The sequence below is a fragment of the Ictalurus punctatus genome, chromosome 8 (assembly GCF_001660625.3).
Source record: "Ictalurus punctatus breed USDA103 chromosome 8, Coco_2.0, whole genome shotgun sequence".
NCBI lineage: Eukaryota > Metazoa > Chordata > Actinopteri > Siluriformes > Ictaluridae > Ictalurus > Ictalurus punctatus.
Window position 1 is genome coordinate 5,209,080 of NC_030423.2, and position 13,421 is coordinate 5,222,500.

At 39.9% G+C, this 13,421-nt stretch overlaps 1 protein-coding gene across 4 annotated transcripts in view; it reads left to right on the forward strand.

Annotated features, from left to right (window-relative positions):
* The window catches only part of diaph2 (diaphanous-related formin 2), a 388,403-nt gene that overhangs the window by 266,602 nt on the left and 108,380 nt on the right, over window positions 1-13,421 (forward strand). For 3 of the 4 annotated variants that reach the window (XM_053682091.1, XM_053682090.1, XM_053682092.1), the window contains one exon: window positions 8,852-8,975. In XM_053682091.1, the coding sequence (XP_053538066.1) occupies window positions 8,852-8,975 (124 nt within the window). Of the gene's footprint in view, window positions 1-5,846; window positions 6,025-8,851; window positions 8,976-13,421 lie in introns of those variants that run through there. The other variant, XM_047157080.2, reaches the window with a different exon arrangement.

A 13,421-nucleotide genomic window follows, 5' to 3' on the forward strand; every position in this document is an offset into this window, starting at 1 on the left:
GGGGACCTTCCATTTCCTTTTACTTTTAATTAATAAAAGTGTTTGTTTGACTTCAGAGATTATTTCTAAGTAAGAGCACTGTGGGATATGAGGTTTAAATAAAATATCCGTTGACAATATGATTTCTAAGAGAAACATAAATTTGAGCAATGAATTATAGATAACTATAGATACAGCTTATCCATAAATTTCTTTATTCAACATATTACTGAATATAATACCTCACATTAGAGCTAATTGTTTGGAATTTTGTGTGGTGTCTCTCTTTTTACATACTGTTCTTTTGATTCTTTGGAAAAATAATTCTAGGACTAAATGTTTTTATTGAATTTGGGGAAGAGCTCAAGACGTCACAAGACGACACAAGATGACCAATGAGCTGTCACAATAATTGTTAATCCACAGTCAGTGTATTATAGAAAATACACCACTCGTTTTTATAATATAAATATATTACACAAATGATGAATATGAAAAAATGTTTCTCCTGTCCACACAGCATGAAATAGCGATTGGAGGATATAGTAATTTGGCTGTGCAGGACCATTTAATCATATTTTATTGAGCTAATATTATTGACCCTTTAATGGGCAAGAACATTAAAACACAGTAACATTAATTAATTATTATTTTTAAAAGACACATTGGGTTTCAGTTAACGCAATTTTGCAATTATTTTTCAAAATACGATATTTTACAGTTTGTATCTCCCAGTATACTGTCACAGAATTCCCCTCATGCTGAGTGCTGGATCATTTAGCACGCATGAACTGCCTGAACGTGTGATTCCGGTTTGGCATTGACTTTGTTTACAGTTACACGTGTGTTTTGTTTTCTGTCCTGTCTCTGCCCCTGTTATTTTATTGGTTGTTTGTAATGTTTGCAGACTTTTTCTCAAACCTGGTTGTGTCTGTAGATAAAGCATTAATCGTCGGAGACTTTAATATTCATTTTGATAACCTGGGAGACCCTCTAAGATTAGCGGTTGTGTCCATCTTAGATTCAGTAGGGATTAATCAGAACGTAATCGGGCCTACTCATAATGGTGGTCACACTCTTGACCTCATACTAACATACGGACTAAGTATAGAAAATATTATCATTTTTCCGCAGTCTGAAGTTGTCTCAGACCATTATCTTATCTCGTTCATAATACGTATTGATCATAATATTTCCACCTCGCCTCGCTACCGCATAAAACGTACCTACACATCAGCTACTGCACCGAGCTTCATAAATAACCTTGCAGAAACATCAATTAGATTTGGATCACCGTCAGATCACACAGAACTCGATCAGGCGACTGAAAGCTTGGAGTCAACACTCCGCTACACGCTAGATAGAGTGGCTCCACTCAAAAGGAAAATAATTAGAGAGAAAAAATTAGCACCCTGGTATAACGATCAAACGCGAACCTTAAAACAGACAACTCGACAATTAGAACATAAATGGCGTCAAACCAAACTGGTGATATTTCAAACAGCATGGAAGGAGAGCCTACTGAAATATAGGAAATCTCTTGGCGATGCTAGAAAAATCTATTTCTCCACCTTAATAGGAGAAAACAAAAACAATTCTAGATTCCTTTTCAACACAGTAGCAAAATTAACTAGGAATAAAACCACTACAGAGAGAAACACTCAATCATTACATAGCAGTGAAGATTTCATGAAATTTTTCATTGATAAGGTTGAAAATATTAGACGTGAAATACAGGCCATTAAATTAAAACTGGACAGTACTGTAACAAACCCATTACATGACAATGTAGCAATATCAGATTAATGCTTAGAGTGTTTTGCTCCGCTTAGAGAGACCGAGCTAACTACATTAATCTCTTCAGCCAATTCATCAACTTGCATACTAGATCCCGTACCTACATGTTTGTTTAAACAGATTTGTCCAGGAGTAATTGAACCACTTCTAAATATAATCAATTCTTCCCTAAGCACTGGCTATGTACCTAAATCACTTAAATTAGCAGTTATTAAACCCTTGATTAAAAAACCTGATCTTGACCCGTCTCAATTGTCCAACTATAGACCAATATCAAATCTCCCCTTCATCTCTAAGATTTTAGAAAAGGTTGTAGCAAAGCAGTTATGCTCGTACTTAGATAGGAATAACATTCATGAAATGTATCAGTCAGGATTTAGACCTCATCATAGCACAGAGACAGCGTTAGTTAAAGTAGTAAATGACCTTCTACTGACTTACGATCAGTGTTGTGTCTCGCTGCTTGTGTTACTCGACCTTAGTGCAGCTTTTGATACTATAGATCACACTATTCTACTTGATAGATTAGAAAATGTTGTTGGTATTAAGGGAACAGTCCTCTCCTGGCTCAGGTCTTATCTGACCGATCGTTATCAGTTCGTAGATGTAAATGGTGATTTCTCCATGCGTACTGAGGTTACTTTTGGAGTTCCACAGGGTTCTGTTTTAGGTCCACTGCTCTTTACTTTATATATGCTACCCCTAGGTCAAATTATTCGTAAACATGGAATTAGCTTCCACTGTTATGCTGATGATACACAGTTGTATGTTTCAGCGAAGCCAGAGGACAGACAGAAGCTTAGTAAAGTTGAGGATTGTGTAAAGGACATTAGACATTGGATGTTAATTAACTTCCTTCTACTTAATTTTGATAAAACAGAAATACTTTTATTAGGCCCACGTGTAGCTAGAAGTATTCTTTCTGATCACATGGTTACTCTGGATGGTCTTTCTGTTTCATCATGTACAGTAGTTAAAGACCTTGGAGTGATTATTGACTCCAGCCTATCATTTGATGCTCATGTAGATAATATTACTAGGATAGCCTTCTTTCATTTCAGAAATATTTCTAAAATAAGAAATATATTGTCACTACATGATGCGGAAATACTAGTTCATGCATTTGTCACCTCTAGATTAGATTACTGTAATGCCATACTGTCTGGATGTTCCAATAGGAATATAAATAAGCTCCAGTTAGTCCAGAATGCAGCTGCTAGAGTCCTAACTAGAACTAGAAGATACGACCATATCACACCGATATTATCAATACTGCATTGGCTCCCAGTAAAATCTCGCAGTAATTATAAAATACTTTTATTAACCTATAAAGCACTAAATGGTCTCGCGCCACAATATCTAAGCGACCTTTTGGTTTTATATGATCCGCCACGCCTACTTAGGTCAAAAGATGCAGGCTATTTGACGGTACCTCGAATAGTGAGGGCTACAGCAGGGGGAAGAGCTTTCTCTTATAGAGCCCCACAGTTATGGAACAGTCTTCCTATTAGTGTTCGGGACTCAGACACAGTCTCAGTGTTTAAGTCTAAGCTTAAAACGTATTTGTTTACTCAAGCCTACCCTGACTAGATTCTGTTCTACTACTTCGCAGTCATAATTATCTTTTTTCTCCCTCTCTCCTTTCGCTGAGCCCCACACAAATTTATGGAGATACTAGAGATCCAGATCCTTTCTGCCTCTGGATGGAGCTCAAATCTTCTTTAATTCCAGACTGCTGGGACCACGGCTGCTCCTAACGCCATACAGACTTCATATAAATCCATAATGAACTTTTTCACACTAACTGTTGTTACCCAGATGAGGATGGGTTCCCTTCTGAGTCGGGTTCCTCTCAAGGTTTCTTCCTCTTAAAACATCTTAGGGAGTTTTTCCTTGCCACCGTCGCCACTCAGTGGCTTGCTCAGTTGGGATAAATTCGCACCTTTAATATCTGTATACCATGTTGATATTTCTGTAAAGCTGCTTTGAGACAATGTCTATTGTAAAAAGTGCTATACAAATAAAATTCAATTGAATTGAATTGAATTGAATGTCTCAGCTGTTATGTGTTATCCCTCTTTGATACATTTAGTATTTAAACCCCTCATGTGTCTTTGTTCAAGCGAAGTATTGTGCGTTTCTGTGTGTTTATCATGAGACCCATACTGAGCCTTTGATCCTTGTTCCTCATTGACTTGTTAGTGTTACAAGGTCTCAGGTGTGAAGCAGGTGTGTTAAATTTGGTGTCATCGCTCTCACACTCCCTCATACTGGTCACTGGAAGTTCAACATGGCACCTCATGGCAAAGAACTCTCTGAGGATCTGAGGAAAAAAATTGTTGCTCTACATAAAGATGGCCTAGGCTATAAGAAGATTGGCAAGACCCTGACACTGAGCTGCAGCATGGTGGCCAAGACCATACAGCCATTTAACAGGACAGGTTCCACTCATAACAGGCCTCGCCATGGTCGACCAAAGAAGTTGAGTGCACGTGCTCAACATCATATCCAGAGGTTGTCTTTGGGAAATAGACGTATGAGTGCTGCCAGCATTGCTGCAGAGGCTGAAGGGGTGGGGGGGGTCAGCCTGTCAGTGCTCAGACCATACGCTGCACACTGCATCAAATTGGTCTGCATGGCTGTCGTCCCAGAAGGAAGCCTCTTCTAAAGATGATGCACAAGAAAGCCCGCAAACAGTTTGCTGAAGACAAGCAGCTAAGGACATGGATTACTGGAACCATGTCCTGTGGTCTGATGAGACCAAGATAAACTTATTTGGTTCAAATGGTGTCAAGCGTGTGTGGCGGCAACCAGGTGAGGAGTACAAAGACAATTGTACAATTGTGTTTTGCCTACAATCAAGCATGTTGGTGGGATTGTCATGGTCTGGGGCTGCATGAGTAGTGCCGGCACTGGGGAGCTACAGTTCATTGAGGGAACCATGAATGCCAACATGTACTGTGACATACTGAAGCATGATCAGTATGCAGTATTCCAGCATGATAACAACCCCAAACACACCTCCAAGACGACCACTGCCTTGCTAAAGAAGCTGAGGGTGAAGGTGATGGACTGGCCAAGCATGTCTCCAGACCTAAACCCTATTGAGCATTTGTGGGGCATCCTCAAACAGAAGGGAGAGGAGCACAAGGTCTCTAACTTCCACCAGCTCCGTGATGTTGTCATGGAGGAGTGGAAGAGGACTCCAGTGGCAACCTGTGAAGCTCTGGTGAACTACATGCCCAAGAAGGTAAAGGCAGTGCTGGAAAATAATGGTGGCCACAAAAAATATGGACATTTTGGGCCCAATTTGGACATTTTCACTTAGGGGTGTACTCACTTTTGTTGCCAGCGGTTTAGACATTAATGACTGTGTGTTGAGTTATTTTGAGAGGACAGCAAATTTACACTGTTACACAAGCTGTACACTCACTACTTTACATTGTAGCAAAGTGTCATTTCTTCAGTGTTGTCAGATGAAAAGATATAATCAAATATTTACAAAAATGTGAGGGGTGTACTCACTTTTGTGAGATACTGTATTTCTGTTTATTTTATTTGTAGTAAATCAGCTTTTTCCTGACATGTTTAGCTTAGGCATTTGTATCCTGCTAGTGCTAGTGTGGTGGTACAGCAGCTGACCCAATGACAAATTTGCTCACACCTCTGATATTTATAATATCCACATCTTAATTTCTTTTCTGTTCAAACAATTTTCTTTATTTGCCTTTCGTTCTTTCCCATATTTTATAATCATCTTATCCCTCAGTATTGACTTTAAAGGCTTTATGCTGGTCTCAGATCAGGTCCCACTGGCTCTGCTGAGGAATGCTATGTGAGTGCCAGGTCTAGTCTGAAAGCATTAACCCTGGCTTTGTGAAGTTTGATTAGGGGACATTAAATCCCTGCTTTTTGTCTTTCTCCAGCACACTTCTAATGACATAGCCTCAACCTTTCACATTATCCAAGTTTATTTCTACCACTGTGTTTTTGTTTTTAAATTAAAGAGAGGTAAAATGTATTGTTTTGACTCTGCATGTTTCTTTGTTTCTTCTTTGTTACATTATCAGATTTTTTTTGTCCTTCTCCACTACTACAATGCCTTGACGGAAAGAAATGTGACCAGATTGAAAAAAGTACAAGCAACTTCATGGTGAAGTAAAATCATGTACTTGTATTATCTATAAGATTTCTTTAATTGATAAAAAGGATTTGGGACAAGACCCAGCTGAAGTGCATCTAAAGAAGGCGACTCCGTGGACACTCTGTGAGTCCCACTAAGGATTCCTTAACAGTGGTTATTTGGCATGATTGTATCAGTAATGCTAAAGCAATACTGTGATCACAGCATGGAGCTGCAGCTGCTTCAGAGTCGTTACTTATCCCCCAAGACACTGTAGACACTTTGAAGTCTGAACTTGAAAGTTCTGATATGAGAAAGCGGGGAGCCACAGTGCAGTGCAAATCAGTAAACAGTGATTATTTGCCAATTAATGAAGCAGATTTGATTATGACGATCCCTTCAGCCTTAGGCCTTTTATCAATGCATGAACTCATCTCTGACACTGACTTGCACCTGAACACACACAAGCATTTCCCTTTACTTAAAAAAAGTCTTAAACAGCTAGTGGGATTTTATAGTGGAGGAGAGTAAATGTAAATAAAGTAGATAATGGGCCCACTGACAGAAGGGAGACAAAGCCCAAATAAACTAATCAAACTGTACATGCATTGTGCTCTAATAAGAGTTTATTTGTAATAATATTTGATGCTGGTAGTATCATGTTTTGGGCCTGTTTTGCTGCACATGGGCCAGGACGACGGATGATGGAACAATGAATTCTGATGTATACCAGTGCATTATAAAGGAAAATGTCAGGACAACTGTCTGTGATCTGAAACTCCAGAGAAAGTAGGGCATGCAGTAACACAACAATTCTAAGCACATAAGTTGCTCTACCAAAGAATGGTTAAAGTTAATGTTTTGGAATGACCAAGTCAAAGTCTTGACCTTAATCCAATAGAATGTTGTGGCAGGACCTGGAGCAAGCAGTTCATGAGAGGAAACCTACCAACATCCCATAGTTGAAGCTACGCTATACTGAGGAACGGGCTAAAATTCCTCCAAGCTGATGTGCAGGACTGATCAACAGTTACTAGAAATTTTCTGTTGAAGTTTTTACTGCACATGGGTGTTTCACATACTTTTGCCACTCACATATATGTAATATTGGATGATTTTGCTTATTAAATAAGTGACGAGGTATAATATTTTTGTTGCATTTATTTAATTGGTTTCTCTATACAGTGAGGAAAAGAAGTATTTGATCCCCTGCTGATTTTGTACGTTTGCCCACTGACAAAGAAATGATCATTCTATAATTTTAATGGTAGATTTATTTGAACAGTGAGAGACAGAATAACAACAAAAAAAATCCAGAAAAACGCATGTCAAAAATGTTATAAATTGACTTGCATTTTAATGAGGGAAATAAGTATTTGACCCCCTCTCAATCAGAAAGATTTCTGGCTCCCAGGTGTCTTTTATACAGGTGACGAGCTGAGATTAGGAGCACACTGTTAAAGGGAGTGCTCCTAATATCAGCTTGTTACCTGTATAAAAGACACCTGTCCACAGAAGCAATCAATCAATCAGATTCCAAACTCTCCACCATGGCCAAGACCAAAGAGCTCTCCAAGGATGTCAGGGACAAGATTGTAGACCTACACAAGTCTGGAATGGGCTACAAGACCATTGCCAAGCAGCTTGGTGAGAAGGTGACAACAGTTGGTGCGATTATTCGCAAATGGAAGAAACACAAAAGAACTGTCAATCTCCCTCGGCCTGGGGCTCCATGCAAGATCTCACCTCGTGGAGTTGCAGTGATCATGAGAACAGTGAGGAATCAGCCCAGAACTACACGGGAGGATCTTGTCAATGATCTCAATGCAGCTGGGACCATAGTCACTAAGAAAACAATTGGTAACACACTACGCCGTGAAGGACTGAAATCCTGCAGCGCCCGCAAGGTCCCCCTGCTCAAGAAAGCACATATACATGCCCGTCTGAAGTTTGCCAATGAACATCTGCATGGTTCAGAGGACAACTGGGTTTAAGTGTTGTGGTCAGATGAGACCAAAATGGAGCTCTTTGGCATCAACTCAACTGGCCGTGTTTGGAGGAGGAGGAATGCTGCCTATGACCCCAAGAACACCATCCTCACCGTCAGGTAGGTGGAAACATTATGCTTTGGGGGTGTTTTTCTGCTAAGGGGACAGGACAACTTCACCGCATCAAAGGGACGATGGACGGGGCCATGTACCGTCAAATCTTGGGTGAGAACCTCCTTCCCTCAGCCAGGGCATTGAAAGTGGCTCGTGGATGGGTATTCCAGCATGACAATGACCCAAAACACACGGCCAAGGCAACAAAGGAGTGGCTCAAGAAGAAGCACATTAAGGTCCTGGAGTGGCCTAGCCAGTCTCCAGACCTTAATCCCATAGAAAATCTGTGGAGGGAGCTGAAGGTTCGAGTTGCCAAACGTCAGCCTCGAAACCTTAATGACTTGGAGAAGATCTGCAAAGAGGAGTGGGACAAAATCACTCCTGAGATGTGTGCAAACCTGGTGGCCAACTACAAGAAACGTCTGACCTCTGTGATTGCCAACAAGGGTTTTTCCACCAAGTACTAAGTCATGTTTTGCAGAGGGGTCAAATACTTATTTCCCTCATTAAAATGCAAATCAATTTATAACATTTTTGACATGCGTTTTTCTGGATTTTCTTGTTGTTATTCTGTCTCTCACTGTTCAAATAAATCTACCATTAAAATTCTAGACTGATCATTTCTTTGTCAGTGGGCAAACGTACAAAATCAGCAGGGGATCAAATACTTTTTTCCCTCACTGTATCTACTTGAAAAGGTGTGAAAATATGATGATGTTTTAGGCCATATTTATGCAGAAATATAGAAAATTCTAAAGGGTTCACAGACTTTCAAGCATCGCTGTATATAGCATGCTATCACAGAATATTTTCCCTGACCACTATCTCATAAAATTATCCTCTTTTTCAGTGTCTGCTCAGACCCTGAAAGCCAGTTTGGACTCAATGGAGTGTCAGATCCAGAGGCTGGAGAATGACATCCAGAACTTCCCCAAGACAGATGACAAGCAGGATAAGTTTGTGGAAAAAATGTCCATATCCTTACCATGTTTTCTTTTGTTCTATCCTGAAGAGCACAAGACCTTTATGGTGCCTTTTTAGTTAGCTTTTCTCATATTAACATTAACAGCCATGTTTTTTTTTTTTTGTTTGTTTGTTTTAAATATGAGTGTACTTTGGTGCAGGCACACTTAACATTCTAACTCAGTTAGCAGTGCTTTTCCAGTATATTTTACAGAGCTTAAGAATGAGATAAGACTGATTTGTCTTTTTCTGAATGTTTTAATCAAAACATGAGACTGGGTGGTTTGGACTGACTAGCTATTTTAGTCAGTTTTGGTTCTAAATTAAAGACTATTCTTCTCTAGTTCTGACTGTTGTAGGGAAAAGAAGCTGTTTAGATTAAGTTGTTGTATTCCCCACCGACTATGTAGGAGAAACTAGCAGATCAGATTGGAATGGGAAATTTGGCTAATTTAGTATTTCTGATCAACTATTCGTTCAGTGATAAATTGAACTTATTTATTAATTAATTAATTTATTAATTATGCATTAGATATGACCTCCATGGCCACCGGCAATAATATCCTAAATATCCTAAAAACAGTAGACTTTGTAAACAATACGACATGTATCTTTAAGAACAGATGAGACTTTATTAAACTATTCTACATAAACACACACACACACACACACACACAAACTGGGGTGATGATGGCTTCTCGACAGAGTGAATGAAGTTCTGAGTTTATAGCACTGTATGTTATTTCACAGACCATGACCTGAACAACCCATCATCTTATTAAGATTACCTTTGCTTCGTTTAGAAGGGCTTTAAACATATTATTATACACCAGTTTAGCTAGAGTTTGGAGGTTCTGCACTTGCCTGTTGAGGGGATTTCCTCATTACATTGTGGTGTTGAGGGGATTCCCGCAATGGTTATTCGTCAGTTGTCTGGTCGGATTTTGAGTGGCGTCTCAGAAGACCAATCGGAATGATTAATGGAATGGAGTCTCATAGGTGAAAGGTTTGAAGAGTTGGCGGTGGCTCTGAGCAGACATGATGAGGCTCTCTGCAGACTCTGTTTGCGATATTTGCTGTCTCCCGCCTGTTTCCATCCAATTGGCCTTTTACCTATAAAATGGTGCACAGTTACTTATGCATTAAAAAGTGCCATTTTCTCAGTGTGCGTGCTCTCTCTCTCTCTCTCTCTCTCTCTCTCTCTCTCTCTCTCTTTCTCTCTCTCTCATTCACACTCACACTCACACACACACACACACACACACACACACACACACACAAACACAAACAAGTGCGCGTACCATGGAGATATAAACAAACCATCATCACATGCCATATTATAAAGTATATTTCTTACTGAAATACTTCATATTGGTTTGAATGCAAACAGATATATTTTTTATAATGTTACAGTTGGACTTTTTGTACCAGAAAACAACACTCAGTATGTCATTTGTTATTTATCATTATATAACTTGTTGAAACATCTCAGCAATAAATATAACAGGATAGTAAGAACTGAACTGTAACTTCATTTATCAAAGTTCTTCCACCACGAAAAAAAAGTGGGCTTGTCTTAGGCATGAAACTCGAGTTTTGTCCCACTACTGTATTATTGCATTATATTTCACATTATTTAATTCATACTAAAACATCTTGATGGTGCTGTTCAAAAAACACAAAAAACTTCCTGCCTTCCTTTCTGGGTACTCATAAAATAAGAAAAGTTCGTTTCTGTGCTTCTTAACAGTTTGTGTTGTGGTGCTAGACATCAACATTTATGTGATTCTTTGTCTCAGTGGTCAAAGACAGTAGGCCAATCAGCTGAATAGTGGGTTGCGCCACTTAGTGTGCAGGCGTAAAATGCATTCTCAGTCAGCGCTACCTATGGTGCAGGCATGAATTAGCTGAAAGTGATCAATCGTTTTGTGTTCGGTGTGAAAGCGCAGCTCATCTGCGATTTGCGTCACGCACAGTGTGAAAGGACCTTAATGGTTCCAGCCACTAAGAGGTGGCCTTTTCGAATGACTTGGGGATAGTTCAGTCTTCCCTCCCAACTACAGTGAGGGAAAAAAGTATTTGATCCCCTGCTGATTTTGTACATTTGCCCACTGACAAAGAAATGATCAGTGTATAATTTTAATGGTAGGATTATTTGAACAGTGAGAGACAGAATAACAACAAAAAAATCCAGAAAAACGCATGTCAAAAATGTTATAAATTGATTTGCATTTTAATGAAGGAAATAAGTATTTGACCCCCTCTCAATCAGAAAGATTTCTGGCTCCCAGGTGTCTTTTATACAGGTAATGAGCTGAGATTGGGAGCACACTCTTAAAGGGAGTGCTCCTAATCTCAGCTTGTTACCTGTATAAAAGACACCTGTCCACAGAAGCGATCAATCAATCAGATTCCAAACTCTCCACCATGGCCAAGACCAAAGAGCTCTCCAAGGATGTCAGGGACACGATTGTAGACCTACACAAGTCCGGAATGGGCTACAAGACCATTACCAAGCAGCTTGGTGAGAAGGTGACAACAGTTGGTGTGATTATTCGCAAATGGAAGAAACACAAAAGAACTGTCGATCTCCCTCGGCCTGGGGCTCCATGCAAGATCTCACCTCGTGGTGTTGCAATGATCATGAGAACAGTGAGGAATCAGCCCAGAACTACACGGGAGGATCTTGTCAATGATCTCACGGCAGCTGGGACCATAGTCACCAAGAAAACAATTGGTAACACACTACGCCGTGAAGGACTGAAATCCTGCAGCGCCCGCAAGGTCCCCCTGCTCAAGAAAGCACATATACATGCCCGTCTGAAGTTTGCTAATGAACATCTGAATGATTCAGAGGACAACTGGGTGAAAGTGTTGTGGTCAGATGAGACCAAAATGGAGCACCTTGGCATCAACTCAACTCGCCGTGTTTGGAGGAAGAGGAATGCTGCCTATGACCCCAAGAACACCATCCCCACCGTCAAACATGGAGGTGGAAACATTATGCTTTGGGGGTGTTTTTCTGCCAAGGGGACAGGACAACTTCACCGCATCAAAGGGACAATGGACAGGGCCATGTACCGTCAAAGCTTGGGTGAGAACCTCCTTCCCTCAGCCAGGTCATTGAAAATGGGTCATGGATGGGTATTCCAGCATGACAATGACCCAAATCACACGGCCAAGGCAACAAAGGAGTGGCTCAAGAAGAAGCACATTAAGGTCCTGGAGTGGCCTAACCAGTCTCCAGACCTTAATCCCATGGAAAATCTATGGAGAGAGCTGAAGGTTCGAGTTGCCAAATGTCAGCCTCGAAACCTTAATGACTTGGAGAAGATCTGCAAAGAGGAGTGGGACAGAATCCCTCCTGAGATGTGTGCAAACCTGGTGGCCAACTACAAGAAACGTCTGACCTCTGTGATTGCCAACAAGGGTTTTTCCACCAAGTACTAAGTCATGTTTTGCAGAGGGGTCAAATGCATATTTCCCATGCGTTTTTCTGGATTTTTTTTTGTTGTTATTCTGTCTCTCACTGTTCAAATAAATCTACCATTAAAATTATAGAATGATCATTTCTTTGTCAGTGGGCAAACGTACAAAATCAGCAGGGGATAAAATACTTTTTTCCCTCACTGTAATTTGCATAATACCTCTTGGATCCATGCTTACTCTTACTTTCGTGTTAATTTGGACTTTACCCTTATAAATGGAATTATGCAGATTTTATTAAAATCTGTAGTTTGTTAGCATTCTGGAAATGTTACCACTAACACATAGATACCAAATATGACAGTTGTATATAATGAATAACTTGCCGAATATATTGGGCTAAATACAAGATAATAAAAGCCTAATAGCTACATTTAGGTTTCATATATGGGTAATATGGTTTACAAAGCTTAACAGTCAGCTTGCTAAGGACATTAGTAAACATATACATTAATAAAACATAAGGATTACAGTTTTGGATTATGGACATGGGTATGTCAGTGTGCAGGTAATGATGATAATCAATTTGTGAGATATGTAGTATGAATACAGATAAACAACAGCAAGATTGCAAATTTTGAGTTATAAACCTTGTATAAAAACATGATACGTTAAAGCAGTCTTCATGCCACAGAAATTAACTGTCTCTGTTCTCTGTTCTGTGGTTTGGTGCAGAGACAGAGCAGGCCTGTTAAGTTTCACAATCAGATCCCCCCTTCCCTTGTCTCTGTTTTACGCCATGAGGTTTGATGATGCACACCGTTCATGGTGAGCTAGCCTTTTGTCTGGACATTCCTGGTTCTTTGTTTAATTTTGCATTAAGAAGGCACATAGTTAATCTCGGTTGTAGTAGGTGAGATAAAGAAATCAGGTCAGAAAAAAGGTGTTCTCAGAGGCTCTGTCTTTTATGATGTGAGCTCAGCATAGAATCTAGTGATTCTACGCTTTTGTCCAGGATAGGGTTTGTTTCT